General features: G+C 36.5%; 1 protein-coding gene across 2 annotated transcripts in view; it reads right to left on the reverse strand.

Moving 5' to 3' along the window:
* Positions 1-26,418, reverse strand: part of sema3d (sema domain, immunoglobulin domain (Ig), short basic domain, secreted, (semaphorin) 3D) — an 87,581-nt gene that overhangs the window by 43,081 nt on the left and 18,082 nt on the right. For both annotated transcript variants that reach the window (XM_022679582.2, XM_007250941.4), the window contains exons 2-5: positions 22,827-23,070; positions 10,872-11,032; positions 1,102-1,164; positions 732-851 (exon numbers count right to left, since the gene is read on the reverse strand). In XM_022679582.2, coding sequence (XP_022535303.1) covers positions 732-851; positions 1,102-1,164; positions 10,872-11,032; positions 22,827-23,037 — 555 coding nt within the window. In that variant the 5' untranslated portion in view covers positions 23,038-23,070. The remainder of the gene's footprint in view (positions 1-731; positions 852-1,101; positions 1,165-10,871; positions 11,033-22,826; positions 23,071-26,418) is intronic.

Consider the following 26,418-nt stretch of genomic DNA (forward strand, 5'->3'; position numbering starts at 1 on the left):
AATGTATCACTATTATACACCAGGTATATTAGAAATGTACTAAGAATCGATGTCAAATATGTGATCTATTAACATTAGAGTACAAATATGCATCTCGTTCCTGTCTTTTGTAGTTAACACACTTCTAGTATACTTTCTTTGGGTATGAAAATCAATTTTAATACACTGTACTACAATTTGTAGCATGTTACAAATTTACTTTTTATTTTTTTTTACTTAGTAGTAGTAATATATTTTATGTTCTAAAAAGTTACAGGATACATTGTACTATAAGTGAACTACTTTAACAGTTGTTTTAACGTGCTTTGCTAAAAATGTACAAAAAAGATATTTGGTAATACGTTTTTTAATAGTATACTGAATTATATTAAACTAAAAGTGTTCTTCACTGTAGTCTATTTATTTAAAATACACCATATTATACTTTTTAAAGAGTATGATCAAAGTTTGCTTTCAAAAATTTGATGAAAGCATAATATTAATGTACTTTTAATATATATTTAAATAAGTACATAAATATGACATTTCTTTATATATTTTAAGAACAATTAGGTATTTATTTATTTATTTTTTTTGACCAGGGAGGATAGGGGAGTTCCACTACTATTCTACTACTACTCTACTATTCTACTGTTACTCTACTATTCCACTATTACTCTACTATTCTACTGTTTATTTCATATACCACAAAATATAAAATATGCATCAATAATGATGATTTAATCCCTCACCTCTTTGTGTCCCCTGACCTCCAGAAAGGCACAGGTCGGGTGGAAGGCTCCAGTGCCACATGTGTAGACGTGGGTGCGGTTATAGTTGTGCAGAACTCGAACAAAATTAGCACATTCAGTCTGAGAGAGACATAAACAGAAGGGAAGCAAAAGGAGAGTAAAAAACATTATATGAAAGTAAAAAAAAAAAAAAAAAAGACCACAAATAGCCAGAGCCTGTGTAAGCACTGTTTACAGCCATGTAATCCCCCCTGTGATAAACATTCTCTTTAACAAGCAGTTTAATGAGAAATACGAGGTTTGAGTTACAGAAGGTGGTCCGCTCGGTGAGGTGTTTGTTCAACAGTAATATATTGAGGGTATTACTTACATGTGGGTTTTTGCCTGCCAGAACGCACATATCCACCCTCTCTCTGGGAGCTGGCCAACTCAGCTGAGAGCAAAAAAACAAAAACACACACACAGAGACAAACAGAATGAATAGTTATGTTTCATCATTGTGTCATCAATCTCACAACTTCTATACTAACACTATTAAGGATTCATGGAAATTCTAGGTGTAAAGTGGTACCCAGGAAGCACTGTAATTGGATTATAAGATCACATTATCAGATCACATAACAAATGCAAAAATACATGTGTTTTTTCTTGTTTATATTTGTCTTAACAAAGCAATCTCAGAATGTTTCTGAATTCTGAATGCTTTCTGCAAATCACCCCTTAGGAAAAAAGGTCAATATCAACCCTGAGTTATCAGGGGGTTCTGGAGACAAATTAGTAAAATATGAGGCCTTCTTCTGCTTTGAAAGACTGTTACGATGTAGAACAGAGCTACAAAACCAATGATCTTACACTTCTCCTATAATACTGCATATGTTATTTACATAAAACTGAAGTGTGATAGATTTCACCAGCATTAAACCACCTATGACACATTTTTTTTTTTTTTTTTTTACGTTTTACTCTGACCAGAGGAGGATGGGTCCCCTCTTGTTTTCCCTCTTGGTTCCTCCGAAGGTTTCTTCTTTCAGCTCAAAGGGAGTTTTTTCTTAACAGTCTCATTGACTGGAGGTTCTATGACATGTGTTTTATGTTTCTTTTTCATTCAGTCCTTCAGTAAAGCTGCTTTGCAACAACATTAGTTATAAAAAGTGCTATATAAATAAAGTGGATTTGATTGTTTTGAGTGAAAAAAAATGAAAAAAAAAATGATTATCAAAAGATACATCTCAAAAGCTTCATTCTAGAATCTCCATTACAGAAGCTACAGCCAAAAGTGCTAAAGATGGGTTAAGAATATTTTTACACCTACCAAAAGCTAGGTTTATACATGAAACATAGCAACTGGCTTGGAAATGTGCACACCACTAAAAAAATAGTTGAGCACGTCTGTGTTTTTTTTTTGTAATTTAGTGCACACTGTGCCCCTCTGACTTTTTGTTTAATTCAAAATTAAAAAAAAAAAAAAAAAACTTTACTGCTTTTTTAAAAAAGGAAGCATTATGTAAACTTAAGCATTCACAGCATTATATGTGCTGGGCATGGAGTCATGCTCAACAATATCAAGGGAAAATATAACTAAGGCTTTATTTAGTTCGTTTCTTTTAATTTTTTTTATTAGTTGGGTCTAAACCAAACATCAGGGTCTGGATCACATCAAACTAAATAAAGATTTGGTTCATTTTTAGCGTGAAAACACTTTTTTAGATAAAACAGACCTTCAATCCATTTACAGAAAGTTGAGGCAGGCTATCATAACCCAATGATTAAATAATAGAAGAAAAAAAAAAGAACTGGAGCCAATAAGTGGCAGAAGGGCAGGAGGGTGAATAAATATATGACAATATAGCTATTGCATAATTAACTCATTAATCTGGCAACCTGAATTTATTCTGGAGTTCTAAACTTGTAGACGATACTCTGGTAGTAAGAGCATAATATTAACAGTTTAGCAGAAACAAAAAAATAGTTATTTCTTTTTTTTTTTTTTTTTAAATGATACGTGCCTCTCTACAAGCCAAGTAATGTTTATTAAAGGAAGACGAAGCCCATATAGTTGATCATAGCAAAAATAAATTATATCAGGTAGGTGTATCCGGTGTTCTTTGATATGCTCACAAAATTTTATGTGAAACCAAATATAACACAATGAAATATATATGAACAAAAACATAAATCTTGGTTTGTAACCTGGTCTGGACTTCCAGGTGTGAAAGGTTCCAAACAGGACTATCTATGTCCAGAAGAACTAAATATCTTTACTAAAATATTTATTCCAATGGAAAATTCTTGATGCTTCAAGACAAATCTTCAATATTTTACCCTCAATTGTACTGAAATGAGTTTGTTCTGACGGCAAAATGAAATTTTCCTTTTAAAGGAAAATCTCCCTTCAAAATACTGTGTAGGCCAAAACTAGGCTTAATCCCTGTCTAAAAAAAATGTCCAGGACAAAGATTACCCTAATCCTGATTTACACCACATTTTAAATAGGTAATTTCCTGCTACAATTACATTATAGTTACGAATAGTTATAAATATGCTAAATCCCAGTCCTGGACCCCAGCCCATAGCTGACGTATACGTTTCATAGCCTGTACAAGAAGTGATTGGATAATGGAGATCATGTTAATCCACTGATCTCCACCGGGAGAGGGAGTGCGGGCGAATGTGTGAGAGAAAGTGATCTGAATCATGTTGGCCTGTCTGTGCACACATGTGTTATAATAGGCTTAAGTGCTTAGCATGTACAGGGCTGACCTTTAACCTTAGTCCCACAGAGCCAGCTTCATGTGTAACACACAACCCCACCGACTGATCCCTCTGATTACATTCGATCACACGCGCTGGTGAGACGACTTTACACAGCCTGTCTTTGAAGCTGCGCGGGGTAACGCTCTCAGACAAGAGCTCTCATTAACCACCTACAGTTCCACACACACTCATACACACTCACACTCAACCACAGTAGGGGGCCAGACACTGAAGAAGAACTGGAGACTTGGGCAGTTTAGAGGATGGTTGTCATGGAGAACTAGGTAAATATATGCTTTATGTCAGGGTTCTTCAACTTTCTGGAAGTTCTGGAAGGCCAGTGTCCAGGGCAGTTTACAGTTTATTAATTTCCTTGCTCACACACATATTATTACATTACATATAAGTTAAATCAGATATAAGCAGACCCCTCTACTGTGATGGACTCTTTCCCCCAGGAACAGACTTAAAGGTACTGTAGATTCATCACCATTGTAGTTTTGTAGTGTTTATAATGTTGTAACATACGTGAAGTACAGGGGTTGGACAATAAAACTGAAACACCTGTCATTTTAGTGTGGGAGGATTCATGGCTAAATTGGAGCAGCCTGGTGGCCAATCTTCATTAATTGCACATTGCACCAGTAATAGCAGAGTGTGAAGGTTCATTAAGGAGGGTAAGAGCACAGCTTCACTAAAAATATTGCAATGCACACAACATTATGGGTGACATACCAGAGTTCAAAAGAGGACAAATTGTTGGTGCACGAACCACATCCAACAGGATTAACTGTGGACGCAAGAAGAAGCTGTCTGAAAGGGATTGTATCCAAAAAAACATAAAACCACGGCTGCCCAAATCACGGCAGAATTCAATGTGCACCTCAACTCTCCTGTTTCCACCAGAACTGTCCGTCAGGACAATAAATTATTGTGCTCTAAAACCGGGTGTTTCAGTTTCATTGTCCAAAACCTGTAAATGTTTTGGTAACATTTTATTTGGATGGTTCATAACAGATAACTCTAAATACTAAGAAACTAACTAACATTCAACTGAACGTCTATTAAAAGCAATTTAACTCTTAGTTGAAGGCAAATAATTCTCTATATTGTAGAACCCAAGCCTACACCTAACCCTAAGCCTAACCTCAAACATGAATCAACCCTAAAACCCAGTCCTAAACCAAACCTTAGCCTAAACATTGAATCTAACCTTAACCCTAACCTTAAAATGTTAAGATCAGAGTTTGAGTTAAAAGTTAGAGCGCACCTGTCTCTTAAAGGGAATGGCAAGTGACACACTGATTGGTTTATTTCACTTTTATACAAAACACATCCATGATTAATCAAGAGAAGAAGTACTTTCCATTTGAATGTTTTAAGCTATGTAAAGCATACTTTTCCCATCATTATGATAGCAAAGACACAACCTAAATCAAGCTGCACTGATTGGTTTATTGCACATTATGCCCAAAACACATCCATGATTAATTAAGAGAATTAGTACATTCATTGTGTGTTTTGAGCCATAAAAGAGCCATACTTTTCCCGTCATTACGATAGCAATGACACACTGACACCCTAAATCAAGCTGCATGATGCACATATTTAGACAACAGGGCCCTTAATGTTTAAAGATCACTAAACCCTACACCTAATGGAAAAAAAAAAAAAAAATTCTATAAATATTTGAAAAATGTTCTTTTAAAGTATTAATGAAACATACCAAAGCTTCTTAAAATTTTTAGAAACCTTTCCCAACCTTTCTTTAAAAAACACTTTTATTGTGGTAATTTAAGCATCTGCAGCGCCCTTTGAGGTTCAACCGTGCTATAGGTGTAGATGATGTGTCTGAGTACTTTGGTATGCAGACACTTTACAATATGCAGATCAGACAATCAATAATACCCACCCCTTTGCTGACGTCCAACCATCTGGGTCTCACTGATATCAGAGGCAGACTAGTGCTGCTGCTACAGCTCAACCAATCAGCTCTCACTCATGATCTGCCTCTAAACCCATACATCACTTTAATTTTTTTTTTTTTTTGAGCTGAGGGTTGGAGTCAGCAAAAATCCGGGGGTTATTGCCCCTTTAAAGGTTTGAGTAGCTCATAAGATTATAACGAATATAGATCTCCTAATAAGGAGAAAGACCATTTAAGAAAAGGACCTTCATGGAAAGTCTGGAAATTGGGTTCTTAAACTTGTTAGAGGATGCAGAATTGTTTTGAAATTTTTTTGATGGAAATTATAAAACTATTTTGACCTTTTTATTTTGTTGAGCTATAAATTTGGCACAACACTGACTTTTAATGGAGCAAATGAATTCAGACCGGGCTGCCTCGAAACTGGATGTCCACAGATGTCTCACGTCAGTCAGGGCTCACGGGGCTATCTCACACTCGCAGGTACAAACACAAATACACTAGTGTGTGCTCTGAGAGCTGAGAGAGAGAGAGAGCAAGAGAAGAAAGAGGGCAGTGAAACACACAGAGGAGAGGGGCTGATCATGCTGGCAGCAGCTGTTAGTCAACACAGCTGTGTCTGCTTATTTTGATAAGGTCAGGGTGGAGCGCATTTCTCTCTTCATGTGTTTGGGCTGATGCTCATATAGGTCAGATGAGGTAAGGCTGGGTGTATGGAAGTAGCGCTATGTGAGAAGAAACATTTGTGACTATGATATTTATACACACACACACACTCATTGCTCAAAAAACCCTTTGCTCTCTGTGGGTGAGCATTATCCTGCTGAAACATTTCAGCTGTGGCTGCAGGATGTTCTATATCCACACAGCACCAGTGTAATTAAAGCACTTTAAGTGATTGCTAATTAAGTAAAAAATATATAATGTAAAATAAGCCACTGCATAAATATACTGCATACTCCATTTAACCTTAGTAGAGGCCCAGGCAACTGGTCCTAGTATTCTCACAGTGAAATTAGTGAAATAGCAGTATGAAATAGTGAAATAGTGACTGCAGTATATGTGTCTACAGTGATTGTATATTATAAAGACACCAGTCTGGCAGGTCCAACCATCCAATCATCCACCATAAAGACTCAATAACTCTACACACAGCTCAGAGAAAAGGTCATTGAAGATTATGCATCATGAATTGTGAATGTTGACCATGATTCCATTAATAAAAGCAATAAAAAGGAATACATGCAAGGGGATGCATACTTTATAGGCACTGTATATATATATATATATATATATATATATATATATATATATATATATATATATATATATATATATATATATATATATATATATATATAGCATGAAAGCTGGCACTCTATTTATGTCCTTTGTGCTAACAGCTGTCCTATAGTTCATTCAAATGCATGTGTGTCATAGGAGAAAGTAAAGATTCAATATAAGGTTCAGTATAAAATTCAGTATAAGATTTAATATAAGATTCAGTATAAGATTTAGTATAAGATTTAGTATAAGATTCAGTATAAGATTTAGTATAAGATTCAGTATAAGATTTAATATAAGATTCAGTATAAGATTTAGTATAAGATTTAGTATAAGATTCAGTATAAGATTTAGTATAAGATTTAGTATAAGATTCAGAATAAGATTTAGTACAAGATTTAGTATAAGATTTAGTATAAGATTCAGAATAAGATTTAGTACAAGATTTAGTATAAGATTTAGTATAAGATTCAGAATAAGATTTAGTATAAGATTTAGTATAAGATTCAGAATAAGATTTAGTATAAGATTTAGTATAAGATTTAGTATAAGATTCAGAATAAGATTCAGTATAAGATTTAGTATAAGATTTAGTATAAGATTCAGAAAAAGATTTAGTATAAGGTTCCGAATAAGATTCAGAATAAGATTTTTAATATAAGATTTAGTATAAGATTTAGTATAAGATTCAGAATAAGATTTAGCATAAGATTTAGTATAAGATTTAGTATAAGATTCAGCATAGGATTCAGCTTAAGATTTAGTATGAGATTTAGTATAAGATTCAGTATAAGATTCAGCATAAGCTTTAATATAAGATTCAGTATAAGATTCAGCATAATATTTAGTATAAGATTTAGTATAAGATTCAGCATAGGATTCAGCTTAAGATTTAGTACAAGATTTAGTATAAGATTCAGCATAGGATTCAGCTTAAGATTTAGTATGAGATTCAGCATAAGATTCAGCATAAAATTTAATATAATACTCACTTTAAGATACATTATACTATTTTGTATATGTCAGAATATAAGATCCAGTATAAGATTCAGTAAAGGATTCAATATAAGATATAAGATATAAGATATAAGATTCAGCACCAGATTCAGTATACGATTCAGTATGTTTCAGTATAAAACTCAGTATAAGATTCAGAATGCGATTATGTGTGTTTCAGTATAACAAAAAGGCATTGTGCTTGTTGTTTGCAGTGGTTTGGAAAATAAAATCTACAGTACTGAATCTTAACTCAGTTTAATTTATATTCAGACCATTACAAACAGTGAATGCACAATGCCTTTTTAAACTGTTCAACATTTCTGACATTCTGTGAGCATGAGGGCTATGGAGACAACACATCCACCGCTGGGTTCGAAACGTCATACAGCTATTGTAGCCGTGGTGTCCCATGTCGCCATGGTGACAGTGATTGGCAGGAGCGGGAGAAGTAGGGTCAGAGGAATCCCGAGGAGCTGAATGGCTCTATAGAGTGATGCCGTGGGAATATGGAGATGTGACACAAGTGTGCTGTGTTCCTTCAGTTCAACATGGGAGATGATGGCGTGTTCTCGTCTGCAGACATGAGTATGTGACATTATGCGCAAGCACATTCACATACTGCCACACACACACACTACCACACATAAGCACAAACAATAAAAAAGCATTACCTCATACTAAAAGATATTTATAAGCACTAAACACACTCTCACACACTCGTGGTGTTGTGTATTCCTGTGGGATTAGTGTGGGCTGGAGTTTATTACATGTTCTGGCCTTTTCTAAATGTTCAGCCCATTCAGCACAATCAGGAAATTTGTGACCTCAATATGCCAGTTTTGTTGATAGAGATTCAGCATAGAAACTCAGACAACGCTTATTAAATCATTCAATTAGGATTTAATACTGTATATTGTTTACAGCAACAGCAGGTGTTCACCTGCACTTTAGTGTGTAGTTTTAGCATCTATATCATGCTAGTATTATAGTATTATAGTATTATAGTATTATAATTCTGTGACCCTGTCTAATTGGTTGATATATTGGTATATTATATACCAGATATTTTCCAAGCCATTGTGTGGTGGGCCACAAAAGAAAAACTAAATCTGTTTTGGTACAGACTAGTAGCTCTCCAGCCCAGAGGGTTGTTGAACCCAATTGCAGAACAGTTGATCTCAAAGCAGGTAAACCCAAGAAGAAAGGAAAAAAATAAATAAATAAACACACCTCTCCTCATGCAGGATCGAACCCGTGTTGCCAGGGCCGCGGCCCAATACACTACCACTGCCCTGGCTAGTGAATTGGGACACAGCTGGGAAGAAATGCCCTCATAAGGAGATATGGAGCCCAAGAATGGGCCCAATCATTGGTGTTTTCTACCAGACATTGGCAAAGTGGCTACATCACCCATCAACTTATACCTACTGTAAATTGTTGATGATCTTGGATCCTGGATCCTGTCGATCCTTTTTACATTGACTTCCATTGAAAGTTTACAAGTTTTTTTTTCTCTCTCCTGTAAAGTTGCTCTTTTGGAAATAAGTGTTTTTCATTGGACAGCGACGATATGTAAAATAAATCTAAAGAGTGCATTTTTTATTGTTTTTAATTAGGTACATAGAAAAGCCAGCCATAGACAACCATGATATGAAGTTCAGAGGCCTTGATGTTGGCAAGTATAAAGATATGCTGAAATGTTTGGAACCACTTAATTTATAATCCAAATGTGTTTGAATCATTTTGACTCTTAAGTTGATTTTACAATTCCTAGATATTTAATCAAATAAATCCTGTGCATCTATTTCTTGTTTTATATTTTATTAAAAATGTATGTAGTCACTAAATTAAATAATTGAAAGACCTAAATTGTGATGTTTGGAGTGACACATGCCAACAAAGCAACTTTTTTCCATATGTTTTAGTTGTTATGACATCTTTATAACCTGGGCTTCTGCTCGTACACCTAAAGCATGATCTAGAAGAAGCTACCAGTTATATAATTTGAGGAAACCATAAGGTTTTACTTTTATAACCAGGGGGTAAACACGTGCAAACGTGCCAGCGACTGCATTCATTACATCCCTGCTGTTACAAGCATAACAACTTCCACATGCTATGAAAAAAGAAAGACTTAATTCGACCCCTGTAGATATGTTCAAATCAGCACCTCCCTCCCAACAATCAACCCAAATTTATGTCCCTGAGCTAGGGAGCAAGGGTGTGAAGACGAACACTGGCAGAGAACCAATGAGCTGCTGGAGAGCAGGGGTGTTCCACTTCCACATTTTTTCACACTTTGCAAGAATCTCTCTATACCCAAGAGTACATACTGTAAAATCTTAATAGTTATTCATACTAAAATCATGTTTCCTGGTTGGCTGGATGCAGCGAGGCGGCTAGATTCGGTTGAATAAAGTTTACCTCTGCTGAACTTTTTTCGCTTTTTCGGAGCTCGGAGCAGCGTTCAACGCAACCCAGCATGCACCATGGCATGCAGTGGCTCTCTCCATTGAAGTGAATAGGACGCGTCGGGGCTTAGGTATGTTCAGTATGTAAATAAATGTTGCCAAGAGACAATGGAACAGGAGACTGGATGATAATACTGAGCATGCTTTATTGCTAGTTTTCTGTACTCAAAACAGCCATGGTAAAAGTAAAGTTTTGTCCTGCAATGAACTGGAAAAAAAAATAACTAGTAAGTACATTTTGATCTGTTATTTAAGTCATGACAGCTATTAAACTTTACAGTGCAGTGAGATGGATGTATATATGGAAAGACATGAAGAAAAACAAGTAAAAGAATGAGCAATCATGTGCTTGAAACTAACGCAGCTGGAACCACACAAACAGTCATAACATCACACCTCACTAAACACCTCTACACACCCAATTTAAGACTGTAATTAATCTCTATTGTGTCTAATGTAAACAGCATGTCGAGCTCTGTTGTTGCAGTGTGTTGTTTGACAGACCCTCCAGAGCATCTGTCACACTATGTGAAAGACACTGTGTGCTTTTTCTGGATCATTCCACGGAAGAAATTCCTCACATTTAGCCCCAGAACACGCATAGCTAAAGTGACTCAAATGCTTTTCTAGTTAACCTGATTCTGCATGTCTGCAGGTGTGTCTGAGAGTGGACGTGAGTGTGTGGGTGAATGTTTTGGAATGTACCTTTCTGGGGTGCTTGTTGATGTTGTCTGGGTCCAGTAGGTAGATGTGATCTTTGGCCCCCAGAAGCAGTCGGCTCCTCTCCTCATCCAATAGGAATGTCTGGAACTGCATTCCATCACTGGAGCCCACAAATGGCACCACACTGCCAGAGTGAAGCAACTCTGCAAAAGGAGAGGCAGCAGTCAGCAACACGTACACACCAAATACACTTCAAACCAATCTCACTGGTATCACACACAAACAAAGACAACTCGTACGCTTTGTTCAGACAGCCAATTAGACATTTTATGATCTTAAATACAGCTCACAAAAAAATAGAGACTTCAACAACATACTAACAACATTTCTCTCAAATTCCAAATAAAAATACTTTCAGAGCATTTTAACAGAAAATGAGAAATGGTCAAAGTAATGAAAAGGATGCAGTGCTTACAGACCTCAGATAATGCAAAGAAAACCAGTTCCTATTTATTTAGAAACAACAATATCAATGTTTTAACTCAGGAAGAGTTCATAAATCAATAAATCAATGTTTTGACATGCTTTCACTCCACCAGTCTTTCACACTGCTTTTGGATGACCTTATATCACCCCTGATGCAAAAAAACTGAAGCAGTTCAGCTTTGTTTGATGACTTGTGATCATCTATCTTCGTCTTGAATATATTCTAAAGTTTTTTTTTTTTGACCACTGAATTCATTATTTATTGTCTGAATGTACTTTTTTCATGATTATCAAAAATAACATTAATGGCAGGTATAAATTATTGTCACTTTTACAAGTTGATTCAAAAAGATTTTTTGTTACTGGGAATATAAATCTAATTTAGAAATTAGAAATCTGCAAGTAAAAAAAATACAAAATCAAGAAAGTTTCTTTTAATTTTTTTTTAAGGTAATCAAGTTTCTACTTGTGAAAAGGCAATATAATTAAGAGCATTAAAAGTATGATCAAATAAGGTAAAGAATAATAAAAGTGCATTTTCATTTTAATATACTTTATAAAAAAAACCCACATTAAATATACTTTCTCTTTTTTCCCATAAAATGTATTTTTATGCTTTACATTATATATTTTGTTGATAGAAAATTAGTTCAGTCACCGGTTTGGTAACTCTCAGCTTGTCAACAAATGCATGTGTACAGCTGTTCATAAAGGGGCATGTAAAGCACGATTTGTATTTACTGCAGTGGTGTAAAACTCAACAACACTTTCCAATGCCAATTCTTGCACAATCTTGCTATCAGTGCTTTAACAGTGCAAATACAGGTTAGGGAGGTTACATGTCTTTATGTCATCTTTACATCGAGACTATAAACATGATGGACTATTATTCTATCATCTTGCCCTCAAAGCAAAGCCCTTTTTAATTCTTAACTATAACATTCCTCTCCATGTTGAGTTTAGGAAACATCCCTTTATCACTTTTTTTATTCCATACACACTATAGGCCATAACATCTGGACCAATCTGTCAGCATTCAGATTCCAGTCTCTGATAAAAAAAGTCAGCCTCTCTTCCTGTTCAACTGCTCAACATCTCCAGGCCACGAGCCTCCTTCCTCTGGCCCTCACTCCGCCTGACTAATACATGCAAAATCTATGAGATCAGTGCTCAGCTATTCACCGGACTCTAATCCGTCTGTCAGTCTCTCAACACAGCCAGACAACAGCCTGATGAGCCATTTACAAAGTGCAGGCCTCATGTTCCAGAGTTGTCACTCCCTCAGGGGGAAAGACACATTAAATTATACCTGTTTATGAGCATCACTTAACAGCTATGCACTCCAGGATGGACTTGTGAAGGTACAGGGTTGCCAAAATTCACACTAAAACCACACTGAACCCTGATTCAAATCCCCCTATCATCTTTATAAAGAAAACAGAACATGACACTGTAGATTACCGCATATTTAAGCATGTGCCTACAGTATCTCTCTTGTATATATATACATATACAGAGCTGTCTACATTATTCATGCTTTTGGATCTGTTCAGTATGTGGAGTTTCAGCTTGCTGTCTCTGCAGGCTTGGACAGATACCACGAAAAAAAAAAAAAAAAAAAAAAACACACTCCACCTCTTGCTTTTGGCATTTTTCCCTCTGAACACACAAATCTGAGACCAAAACACCCTTTAAAACACTTTAAAACACGAATGAATTCATTTGTACTCTTCTGTTCCTTCCCTCCCTTTTTATTCTGTTGTTTTCTTGTGCTCACACACCCTGATTAACTCTCTCTTTTCTTATGAAAAACACTTTTTTATGCATTGACCTTTAGCTGAGACACACAATGTGACACTATCAATCTCTCAGTACAGTGAAAGAACTGTTAAAAGACCTGATAGATGAGAGATTGGAATGTCTGACTGAAAACTGACTTATGTCCTGCCATTTTTTTTTTTTTGTTTAATTATACATTTGCATTATAATGTGTTTTACTATATAATGTTTCTATTTTACCTTTCCTTATTATCAATAAATACATGACTTATGATTTATAGAGCCATTAAATCATTTTAGGTTTCATTACCATCCTTTGAACAAGAGCAGAAGAAGATTTATCTATGTAATGATCCATAATCAGAGAGAAATTAACTTAAAAAAATGTAATTATGTAAGAATTTTGCATTATCTATATGTAAAGACAATGTTTACAATGTTTTCAGTCAAGTCAAGATTAATAATGGCCAGGACTGAGCTCATTCTCTTCCAGTCTTATGGCAATATTGACTGGAAAAAGTCTGAACATTAATCTTGCAAAGTTTAGTTTGCATTTAAATAGGTTCCCAAACTATTATGAAGGCACTGATGGCACAAATGAAGCCCTATCATTACTGTTACATTATGCAATTATCATTACAACATGTTGTAATAATGACAACTTTCTCTTTTTCAATAATAAAAGGAAAAAATACCATAGGTCTACTATATTATACAGCATTATAAACCCTTTATTAAGAGAATGAAGAGATGCACTTGTACTTTACGACATGTTATGTATATGTTTCTTATATATGAATCTATTAGTTATTATACAAGTTTAAAACTCTGATTATAAATAGTGATGGGATGATACACTTTTTTTCAGCTCTAATCCGATTCCGATATAAAACTGATATAAAACTGCCAATACTGATACAAATACCGATACTTTTAGTTTATTAATAGTACAATTATTAGAGTTACATAATGAGGCTGAAACAGACCACACAGCCCTTTGAAGAGTATACACAAGTGCATTTAATGTAAATGTGTTCCAAAGTCATTTATTTGACACACTTTATATGGAAATACACAATAGTTTCCTTGCAAATTAAATGTTTTAACTTTTATTAAATATAATAAAAAAAAAATTAAATATTAAATACGTTAAATAATAAATACAGGGCATTTTTTTGCACTGGTTGCGTGGGAGACTTTTATTTTGACAAGTCGAGTAGTGGATTAACTGCAATAGCTAACGGCTAACCGGCAACGCTAACTGTATTTCCGAGCTGAACACGTCAATATCGGCCCGATACCGATATTGAATCGGATCGGTTCAATCTCTAATTATAAAGCGTTATATATGCAATATAATGTCTGAAACATGCATTTATAAGAATTTTTCACTTTTAGCATTTTTTGGAGAGAAGATCTGGATTGGGAAAGTCTGGTTTGGGAATGTATGGTCAAAGTAAGAAAGCTGTGCAATAAATACTTAAAATATTTAATACTGAAACTGTTAATTTGGGAATAATGTAATACAGTACTGTATAATTTAGGAACTTTTCAGTTTTACAAAGTGAAGAATCACTCAAAATTATCAATTACATTTAAATACTGACCCAAAATGAAAGTAATAACACTCAACTTGTCAGAGTTCATTCACACCACAGTCTTTCCTCTTCTTTCTAGGTGGGCGGTAGGTATACAGTAGGTCTAAATCCTGTTTAAACATCCACAGCACACACAGTCATGTCCGTAAGTGTTACGGGACGAAAGCTCCACGTATACGCGGCTTAAATCTGCAGCCGGATTGACACAACCCTTATCTCCCTGGGGTGTGAAGGTCCTGGCTAGGTTACCCACAATCAATATTTACTCAAAGACACCCTCTCTAAAAAGTGCCCTACACCTCCACCCCGCTAACCCCAGCCTAGCCCTCGCTAATCTACTCCACAAACAGTGTCAAGCCTGAACCCCGCTGAAAGATCTTCACAACACCATATCTGTGGCCAACCCTCGTGAGACTCAACCCCAAACTCCCACTCAACAGACCCTGATTAGCTCTAGCGCTGAAGCTAATCCCTCTGTTTGTTTGTGAGAGATAGAGTAGCATGCCGAGTCCTTGACGCTAACTCTCACGCCACAGTTGCACAAGTAAGGTTACATGAATCGCTCCTCAGAAAAACGTTTTTTTTAAAGGGGTTGTTTAAGTGGAAGTAAGCTAAGTGGTTAGAGAGTGTTTTCCTAACGGCCATGAATGTATGTTCTCTCAGCAGCTTTAGTTTCAGTATGAGGGAAATCGAATAGCTAAATCTGAACTTAGCACGCAGAGACTTGTACAGAACAGTTCACTATTCACTATATCCTCTTGTTCACCTCGAGTGTGATTGGTCAATAGCATTTTATTATTCCACAGCATTTTACAGGCTTCAAATACTGAATACTCTCTTTCTCAAAATCACATGTTCATATATATGCTTGTTACTACAGTAACAATGTATAACAATGAAATCAGCTGTAAACATATAAATATATCTAATCAAATGCAATTTAATATGCGGCAAAGATTTTGGAAATGGTTTCCTTAAATAATATTTAACTAATTTTTTAAGTCAGGCTCATTTGTTTATATTGCATAGTCCAATTATATGAACAACCAAGCTAGCTTGTGGATTAGCAAGCTAGTTACGCTAATATTAGTGTTTTTATATACTTTTTATACTTTCAATATATGTACAAAAGCTATGGGACTTTTCCAAAATCAAGGGTACTAAAGTATGCTGATCTTACTTTTGTTGGAGTAACTGTCTCGGGAACTGTCGAGGTAAAGCTTTCAAGGATATTTTGGAGAAATCTTCTGAGGATCTTCTGAGAGGTCCAGATGTTGATTGACCACCACCTCACTTCATCCCAGAAGTATTAGATGGAGCACCATCATTGTAGTAAACACAGTTTCACTGATCCACAGCACAATGCTGAGGGATTTATACCCCTCCCCCCATGATCTCACACCTTTCATTACGTTTTGTGTCAATAGGTTCATAGTTATGAGCTCCAGAGAGTCCAACTTAGTTAGCAATGATTTTTTTCAAGCTGTGTGTGTACATTTGCACAAATGTAGTGTCCACAAATATTTGGACAAATAGTGTATATTGTGGCAGCAATATTATTATATCATGTTACAGTTCCTAATGCTCAGTTCCAATTTGGTGCTTCCTGTAGTATAAGAATAGCCAAGGTCTTGCCAAGTTTAGAATTTTAGTGCTATTAAAAGTAAAGAAAAGGTCAGCATTTTAATGCTAACGTCAGCAGCTGCTAAGGTAACATATTACTTACTGTGATTCCTTCCAAGCTAGCTCTTTATCTTCAGTCTTAGTCTACCACTGGGGAGTGGAACAAAGAGGATTTTTGGATTTTTGGACTTTTGCGTAATATCTTCAGCAGTAAATACAGATGATTCACAACCACAGGAGGACTGTTCATGCAGTAGTGATGATACATAAACAATGAGCGTGTTCTGCTTAATTCAAGCCAAGATTTACTGTTCAACTTTTTCAGACCAGATTTTTTTTTTTTTTTTGGAAAATGATCTCATGCGGTAACCAGCAACTGCTATTATTGTGAATACACTCACCATCAAAAAAAAGGTAATATAATATATAATAATACAGCCTGCGTTTTACATTTACATTTACGGTATTTTGCAGACGCCCCTATCCAAAGCGACTTACAACAGTGCTTCAATGTTACCTCAAATATCCAAAAGCTAGTTTGTAGACTAGGATCAAGAGATACACAAAACTTGATCATGTTTAGAACCCTAGGAACCTTTATTTTTTTGGATTAGTTTAGGAACTCTTTGAAAAGATGCGTCTTTTCAAAGACGTCTTTTCAAGTCAACGTTTGAAGACCGCGAGTGACTCTGCTGTTCTGACAACCAGTGAGAGTTTATTCCACCACCTTGGTGCCAACACAGAGAAGAGTCGGGAGTCGGGTTTTAGAAGGTATGTTCCCTTTACTTACGGTGTAACTTTTCTGGATGAACTAGTACATTTAAAATACTTACCGGGTCCTACAGGTACTTAACTGTAGGTAGAAATAAAGAACAACCAGAAACAAGAGTGTAACAAGTAGGTAACTTTCTAAAACTTACTCAGTAAGTACTCAGAAACAACAGGGAGCAGGCTGTATTATGTAGTGTACATTGTTTTACCATTCTTACTCTGTAAGTACACAGTACTTACCCTCAAAAAACCCAGGCTGTATTTTAAAGCATTACCAAAAAAAAAAAAAAAACAATGGCATCCAGAAGGAATTATCCAAAAGGAATGAAACTTGTGGGTGGGTAGTCGTGCTAATCTCTCTGAATAGTAGGAAGAAGTCATCTTCAGTAAGTTCCCATGACACACATTTAGAAGGCCTGGTGTCATGGAGAGGGGTGCAGTTTTGTATAATGCCAGATCACCTATGGTCTTCACTAGAGGCACTTTGTAACCATAACTTTTCTGAATGCATTCCAACAGGACAATGCTCATCCACATACTTATGCCATTGCCAGCTGAATCACAAGACATACTACGATCCAAAATGTCTGAGATGCTATTGGATGTGCTATCGGAATTCCATTAGGAACCTCTACAACTCAATGCCAGGGTGTCTTTTATATGCTACACTGTAAGCCCGGATAATTTGAATGCACTTAAAAAAATTGAGGAAACCAGTCGCCTTAAAAAAGTTAAGTAATGGGTAATGAAAACGTAAGTTAGCATAACTTAGAACATCAAGTCATTACAAATAAAGGGGAAGTTGATTTAACTTTTCATATTTTTGTTATATTGTAAGTCCAGATAAGTTTAGTTTACTCAAAACATTTGAGGAAACCAGTTGTCTTAAAAAAGTTCAATAATGGGTAATGAAAACTTAAGTTAGCGTAACTTAAAACATCAAGTTATTACAACTAAAGGGGACGTTGATTTTGTTTTTTATTTTTGTTATACTGTATCAACTGGATAAGTTGAGTTTACTTAACTTTTTTAAATATTTCCTCTTTTTTTAAGTAATGGGGAATAAAAACTTGAGTTAATAAATCTGCATAACTTTAAAACATCAAGTTATTACAACTAAAGGGGAACTTGATTTATTTGTAAGGTAGCCTGGGGGAATCACTACACACTGATAATGATTGTTAGTCAGAAACTGTTGGACACACCCAGTATGCAAATAGATTGTGACAGAAGCCAATAGAAAAGAAGCTGAAAATGGCAACCGAATAAACTTGTAAGTTATTATAAGTTGTTTCAACTCAAAGATCTGAGTTTGAATGTTCATATGTGCTCATAAATGTTCAACTAACTCAAAGTAGTTGAGTATTGTTTAGAAATATCCAATTTTATGTAAAACAGACTTAAATCATTTGAGTTTAAATAACAAATGGGTTTACATTGTAGATAAATATGATAAATATGCTGGATAAAGTTTGTAATCAATCATTGTTCCAGGTATCTTTTTATCTCGCTTCAGAATTAGCACTTCAGACACTGACACTTCATTCTGTGCAATTATTCCTATGACTGTGTTCTATGAACAAAAATGACATTTTGCATCAAACTCAAGCCTAAAACCAGCTTCTGTCCTGTAAACTGTAAACACATCTACGCTCATACAAATCTGTGTACATTCTTCATTTCCCACGAGGCTTTCAGACTCACACCACCATGCACGTCCACCTCCTTCTGTCAGATGCCACAGCATATATCCTCCTCACAAAACAACCCCTAACATTAGCTCAAATCCCCTGTGTGTGAAGACTGACCCTCGCTGAAATAATTACATTATGAGGGTAATAAAACGCTTCACTGTGGTTGATCTACAGTCTCGGGGAGCTGAAGCCTGGGTGAAATGTGACGGTGTATTAAAAACAGTCAATGCAAAACAAATGTTCCTCCTCTCCTCCTCTCCCTCTACATGTAGGCACACATGAATGATCGTGTGGTTGACTGGCCTTTAGGTGTGAAGTTCAGTGAATCTGATGTTTTCCATTCAGAGCTGCATTCTTCTTGGGTGCAGGGGTCTCTGATTTTGAGGTGTGCACTGACACAGAAAAGGTGCTGATGTTTTTGAAGAGTTCACTGACTCAGAGTTGATGGATTGGGAATGATAGATAGGACCAAACATGGACAGAAAGATTTCGCTTAGATATACAACAGACAGGAGCTGAACAAACTGATTTGCTCATCTTCAGCTGATTTAGCACCAGTTTTCACTCACAAGAGATTTTGATGAACCCATGTGATGCACCAGGGCAAAGTGGAATTAATTCTGCATCAGTGAAAACAAATTTGCCAAATTGGCTCAACATATACTATGAGGATGTTTCCCAGGCAAGGATTAGACCTAGATTTGGACTACAGATCATTTTGGATGAAGATTTTAAATTAAAAGAAAAATATTGTCCAAAGAAAAACAAGTATCTCCAAAACAGCAACCTAACAGGAGAAAAACAAAACCTTCTTAACTTTCAATGGAAGTCAATGTTAAAACTTTTTAGTTTAGGTAATTAGGGAATTTTTGAGAAATTCATAAAAAATATTAACACAGCGTAAGGGACAGTTGGTGTGTTGAAATTAGGTAGTAATCTAAAAATCTACAAAAATGGAGATACTTGTTTTTTTTTTAATGGACAGCGACAATATAGATATAGATATATGGACAACTAGGCTGAACAGACCCTTAAAGTCCAAAGGTTTGTAAAAAAAACCCTTGAAACAAAGCATTTACCTTTTGTGCAAATGCACAGAAAAAAAACAGCTTGTCTACTTCATATAAAGAAGAACTGCTAAAAGATTACCAATCTGTAGAGATTCGTAGAGAAGCATGGATGTATCGGCCCCATGCCTAAAGCCAGACAAGGGAAAGATGCATACAAAGACCCCCAGCCTTAAGCTGCAGAGCAGTAGGACTGGATATATAGTGCTCTATCTAATACGTTTTGATGGAATGAAATGAATTGGGGAGTTTGGGATGGGTTGAGGTGATCAACATTAAGATCGGATCAACATCCTGATCAGTAATGCTCTTGTTGCTGAATGCAATTCAATTCTAACAGCAATTTTCCAAATTCCAATAGAAAGCCTTTTTTCAGTATTGACAATTACTCCAAACAAACAAGCATACGCTATTTTTAATACCCTTGATTTTTAGAGGAAACAATAGGTGAACAAGTGTCTCAGTACTTTTAGTACATGTCTTGTGTTAAAGGACATAATCTAATGTAAATCACACAAGCTCATATGACACCAGACCTAGGCTTTTCAAAATTCTAATTAGGGCCCATATTGTCACAGTCTAATAAAAAAACAAGTATCTCCAAAATGAGATAATTGTTCCTAACTTTGAATAAAAATGTATTTCCACTGATTTGTGTATCCAGAATTGTTGTACAGGGTGGACAGACCAGCTACAGGGTTCAAACTATAGAGAAAATTGAAGGAAAATGGACAAAATGGACATACAGTACGTGTTCTACACTGGACAGCAGCAGTATTCTTTGCAGGACTACTGGCCTATTCAGCATTTACTGAACAAACAATTTAGTATTTACAGCACGAGCAGAGTTCTCCGTTGTATACTCAGTTGCCCCAACAACACATTCCCTCATACCCAGGCTGAAATACAAGGATTTGACAGCATATACTTAAACTGTACTTATACACCCATACATTCTGTAGGCCAAAAAAAAGCCTAAAATAAATGGTGCATTCCCAGCAGTCGTTCATATTTTCATTGGCCTGCAGTTGTTGATGTGAATGAGGCTCTATTTTGAGTGGAGCTGGATTGCTGGAGCTCGGTCAGCGAGAGCTTTCGGGGAGCTCTAGGTTTTATTTCCCTCAGTGGCATAAAACAAACACAGCGCACGTTTATTTAACTCTAAAAGGCACAGCAGAGACCAAACACGGGACGGAATGAAAGGAACACCGAGAAAAGAAATAAACAAGCTGAAGACTTTAATCACTTCTTGTTCAGAGTGGACAAAACACCAGATTAAGAGATTTACCACTTTGTCATCGCCATTGCTGTGATCGCCATGATGATAAGACGCTCGTCCAGCGCGCAGACACAAGCTTTGCTTAAACAGATCACGAGCACGTACCACTCCCATTCACACACTGACACACACTAACACACACATATATAGCGCTCTCTTAAGCTTAACTAGCCATGTCCAACAAGTGTCAGCATTTCCAAATAAATGAGCGCAAAGGACCATTACTTTTTCCTTTATGTTTCCTTTACGCCTCATAGATATTTATTCAGTAGCAGCAGAAATGTTTGAATAGCCCCTGTCTGCGGTCATAGACATTTGCAGTTTGCGAAGCCTCGTGAAATAGGTGTGGACTGAGGCTAAACTGTGAGCAGGTCCTTTAAATTCCTTTAATTTTGGTTCTGTTAGCATGCTAATATAATTGAAATGGACTACCATACAGCTTCTTTCAATTAGGTAGATAATTGCAATTAGCAATTAGCATGCTGGCTAATTTGGCTAAATCAAACAGTAAAATCATATAAAGGTTATAGCTAATATAGTTAAGTTAGCTAGTTTTTGTAAGTTAAACCAAACTAAATATTCTCGCCTGATTTACAAAAAAATCAGAAATTAAGATTTTCTTTAGATTCGTGTGCATTCTGCAAACACAAATCACATGTAAATGCAGAAATACATTCACATCACAGCTAATTTGCATAAAATGACGCCCCCAAAACTCCAGGGACCACAGCCAGGTATAATGAGAGGCTCTACATTCAGCAAATCCAAACCCTCAAACCACATCAACATGCAGCATCTCTTTAAAGCTTCCATATCTAAAACACAAATCATTACATTAAGAAAGTGTGTACTGTGTGTGTGTATGTGTGTGTGTATGTGCATGTGTTTGCTTTGTTTTTATCTCACTGTGATAGTCAAATGAAAAACATTCTATAATGACGGGGTTCTTTTATCAGCCCCCCAACTGCTTTTAATAAGATTCAAAATGGCTTTCTTATGGTTTACCTCAATTAAGGTTAATCATACAGTATTAAGATACTAAACATACATGTTTGCAAGTGAAAATGGACAACAATTATTTGCCTAATTGAACAGCGACATAGAACTTAATTTAGTATGTAGCATGTACAGATGTTATGGCACATTTTATATATATATATTTTTTACCTTTTTTAAAACAGTAAATAAATAGAAAATGGGTCTAAAATGTAAAGAATAGGGTCATATTTAGGATCCGTGTAGATGAGTGTTTTCACTTCACATCTATAGAATGCAATCTTAAAAAAAAAAAACAGGGTTGTCAAAAATGTTTTAAATGACTGCACAATTGTGTGTGTGCTCATATATAAATTTATCACATATATTACATATATAACCATATTCACTTATCACACAAAAACCCTGTATGCATTTTTCTTTTTTTCTTTTTTTTTTTTTGCTAGAATGTAATTCTGTTCTTGTTCTTTTACATTGTGATTGGACCAACAGAAGCATTTCCTTTATATATTAGTTATTACTTATGATTCATGATACCTCTTCAGTACTTAATTTCATTTAAATGCTATGATGAAACATACAGACCTAGACTTAGAGGTCAAGACCAAGACAAATGCAGTCTAACCTCAAATGTAATTAGCCAAAGAGCTTGTTTAGAACTTACAGTACCTATGAAATACTCTTCAATAAATGTAGAAGCCTACCTTTATAGCCGAGCTTGACCCTGGGTACACTCTCCTTTGTGCAGTCTGCATTCGGCAGACTGAAGAGCAGCAGCATCACCAGCAGCCCCTTCCACACTGGAGAGAGACGGGTCATCCTGGTCCAGCAGAAGAGCATGCTGTCAGGAGAACACTGGGGTCTGGACACGGGAACTGGCAGGGTCTGCCTCTGCGGTTCTCCAGGATTCTTCATAGGAGGAGATAACCTTCTACTATAACTGCAGCACTGTGGAGAGACAGAGAGAGAGAGAGACAGAAAGAGAGTCTCGTTAACTTGACAGGAGTCACTGAGGGAGGGGTCCAGCATCTCTGTGGGAGGTGTATGTGTGTGTGTGCATGTCTATGCGCGTGTGTGTGTGACCTTGTTAAATCCTGAGAGAATACTCAGCTGTTTTACTACCATGGTCTCCTATAGGCATCCCTGTCCATTTGAACCATTCTAGATCAGCTGCTGTCCCATTCAGGTCCCCTCCTTTTGTCCTCCAGCTCACAGACTCCTTCGTTCCCTCCTCTCCCTCTCTAAATCTGTTTGTCTCTAAACAAAAGGTCAGCCCGAGGAGGAGCGCCACTTCCAGCCTCCTTTTACACGCCGGTCCTTCTTTCTCCCATCCATCTCTCTGCCGTCCCCTTTCTCTCTCTTTCTCCGTCTCGGCCCCCCTTTCACATTATAGAGAAGACGGTATTCTGTACTGGCAGCGGCCGGCCAGTGATCCTGACCGAATTCCTGCTTCATTAGTCTGTGGAGTGGCGTGAAATTGTGGGAAAAGGACTACACTACACGAGGCTTCATTACAGCCAAGGTCATTTCCTCAAACAAGGAATCATTAACAGCAAATATTCATGAACTGCCTAAAAAAAGACAAGGCCTCAGCCTCCGAGAATGTAGCCCTTTGCGTTCCTTAAAAACCCATGAATGAATGACTGAGTGATTAAACAAGACAGCGCTGCCCTCTGTGAGCATTCCTATGCATGTCCAATGCAAGCATTCAGCTTTGGACCTTGTTTACATTACGACCACAATCATTTTTAGACCATTTTCAAAGGTCCCTTAAGCCTAATCATAGCCGGGCTGAGTGAGAGGGAGATTTTACACCTGAAAGCCCCAAACAAGGTCTAAACCAAGTTCATGTTTTGTTTTTTGTTTTTTTTTATAATGTGTATATTTAGTTTTGGTTGGATTTTGTGCACTAAAGATCTTAGCAGGATATGCAGTACTTACATCCTGTCATTTTCACCTACTGTAGATAGGCATCTACTATACTTGCGTCCACCTATACTAGACACTGATTGGTTTGTAGATAGATATGCTAAAGGTTCTAAGGTTATTAAACTGCTTACACAGAACTATGTCCTATACTGTAACTTTAGCCCTGTCCAATGGAAGATACAGAACGATACAATGACCTGTGGGATAAGTACTCGGGGCCTCCTACATTAAATGTAGATGCTATTGGAAAATGAAAAAAGAAGAACATTCAAGCCATTTGCTGCCAATCATGATCATTATCATCCACTAAGCTGTCCACTGTGGACAGTAATGCCTTCTATGACTTCTATTTTATTATTTTGCCCTTTTTTTACCAAAATATCATAAAGTATCAGCCATAGCTTGGCTGATAAATGGCAGCATCTGCTAAGACTCAGCATCAGTTATGTAGAATTGGGCCGATTTTGGTTTATACAAGTGGCTTGGAGCGACTCCCATATTATACTCAGCAACCGGAGTCCTGCCATATGCAGGACTTAGCCCAGATTCAAAAAGAAGTCACTCCAGTGCAATTTAGGCTAAGCATTTGGTGTACAGCCAGAAAATGGCATGATGAATTGAACTGATGAATTGAATCGGTTGACCTAGATCAATATCATCTTTTTGTCCAGACTGTGGTCTGGGTGCACTTTTCACCCCAGCTATTTTGGTTCAGGCCGAACCTAAAAAAATCTGAAGACCCAGACCAAACAAGGCATAATTTATAAACCAAGGTATTGAGACACCTATTAATTATTGAATTTAGGTGTTTAATTCAATGTTATTGCCACAGATGCCCCCTTAAAAAGCTAATTGAAATCCAGCCATAAATGGAACCATAAATGGAGGGCACCACTGCAGCAAAAGTCAGTTGAAATTTCTATTATCTAAACATGGAAGTTTAGGAAGTTTTGGAGCCACAGCAACTGTTCGAAAACACAAAGCAACAAAATGGGTTCTCCAAGTGCTGAGGAGCATAGTACCTCCAAAAACTACCCTAGAAAACTCTTGTAGGTGTAATGTGTCTGTGACAGGTTTTATATTCAAACAGATGGGTCTTGTCTCCAGGTCTGCTCTTTGAAGAATAAGTCCATGTTTCTTTGTTACAACACACACACACACACACACACACACACACAGAATATGCACATTTCTAACAAAGAGGTCTCGACCAAAGATAAGGTTGACGCTCTGTTTACTTAAGCAGACTGCGCTACCCTCTGTGGCCCACGCCAGCACAGATAGTGGTGGAGGTGATGGATCATACAGCAGCAGAAGCATGCAGCAGGGCGCAGCAGGGCACAGCAGGGCAGCTGGAGGGAGCTCGGGAGGTTGGGTGTCACCGGGTCATGGGCACCGAGGTTATCCAGTACAGGCCAGCTGATTTCCAAGCAGAAAATAAGTGGGATAAGAGAAGTTCATCGAATGTAAATGAGGTGGTCCTCCGCTTCACTGGGATAATCTGCCTGGAATAATCAGTCTGGTCATTAATCACATCACTGAGAGCACAGTGAATCATATCATCTCTTTCCATCATCTCTACAGTCCTCACTCTTAAACACAGAGGTGATCTGGAGTGCCACCTTTAGAGCTCCCCATCAGAACCTTTTAACCTCTGAGAGTCATTTCAATAAAACCTGTTTAAAGAAAAAAAAAAGCCACTGAAAGCTTCTTTATAGAAGCAAAGAGCTTATTAGCAGCTTGTAAAAGTGCTTTCTATTTTCCTTGATGTTCTTGTTACCTTGTTTTACCTTATCTTCTTCTTTCTCTTCCTCTTCTTTTTAATATTTTATTTAAGCTTATTTTTCTTCATCTTCTTCTCAATTTTCTTCTTATTCTTGGTAATCCTCGTCTTCTCCTTCATCTTCCGAATCTTCTTCTTTTTCTTACAAATGTTATACTACTTCTTTTTGCTCTTCTCTATCTTTTCCTCATATCTTCTTCTATTCTTTTTTTGCATTAATATCTTAACTGTCTTCATCTTTCATGTATTGTTCTTTTTATTAATCTTCCTCTTCTTCTTTTTTCTTGTTCTCAATCTTATTCTCTTCCTCATCTTCTGTTTTCTCAACTTTTTATTTTCATTGTATTATTGATGATCATCATCTTTCCTCTATTATTCGTCTTGTAGTTGTATATTTTATCCTTTTAATTTTTCATTCTATTTCTCCTCTTTGTCTTAGTCTTTTCTTCTTTGCCACCCCAAACCTTTATTCTGCTCTACTTCATTCTCATTTCTTAATCCTATTATTCTTCATCATATTATTATAGTTTTTGGTTAGATTGTTTATCATCACCATCTAATACCTCACCTATTCATCAACTTTC

The sequence above is a fragment of the Astyanax mexicanus genome, chromosome 9 (assembly GCF_023375975.1).
Source record: "Astyanax mexicanus isolate ESR-SI-001 chromosome 9, AstMex3_surface, whole genome shotgun sequence".
Lineage (NCBI taxonomy): Eukaryota > Metazoa > Chordata > Actinopteri > Characiformes > Acestrorhamphidae > Astyanax > Astyanax mexicanus.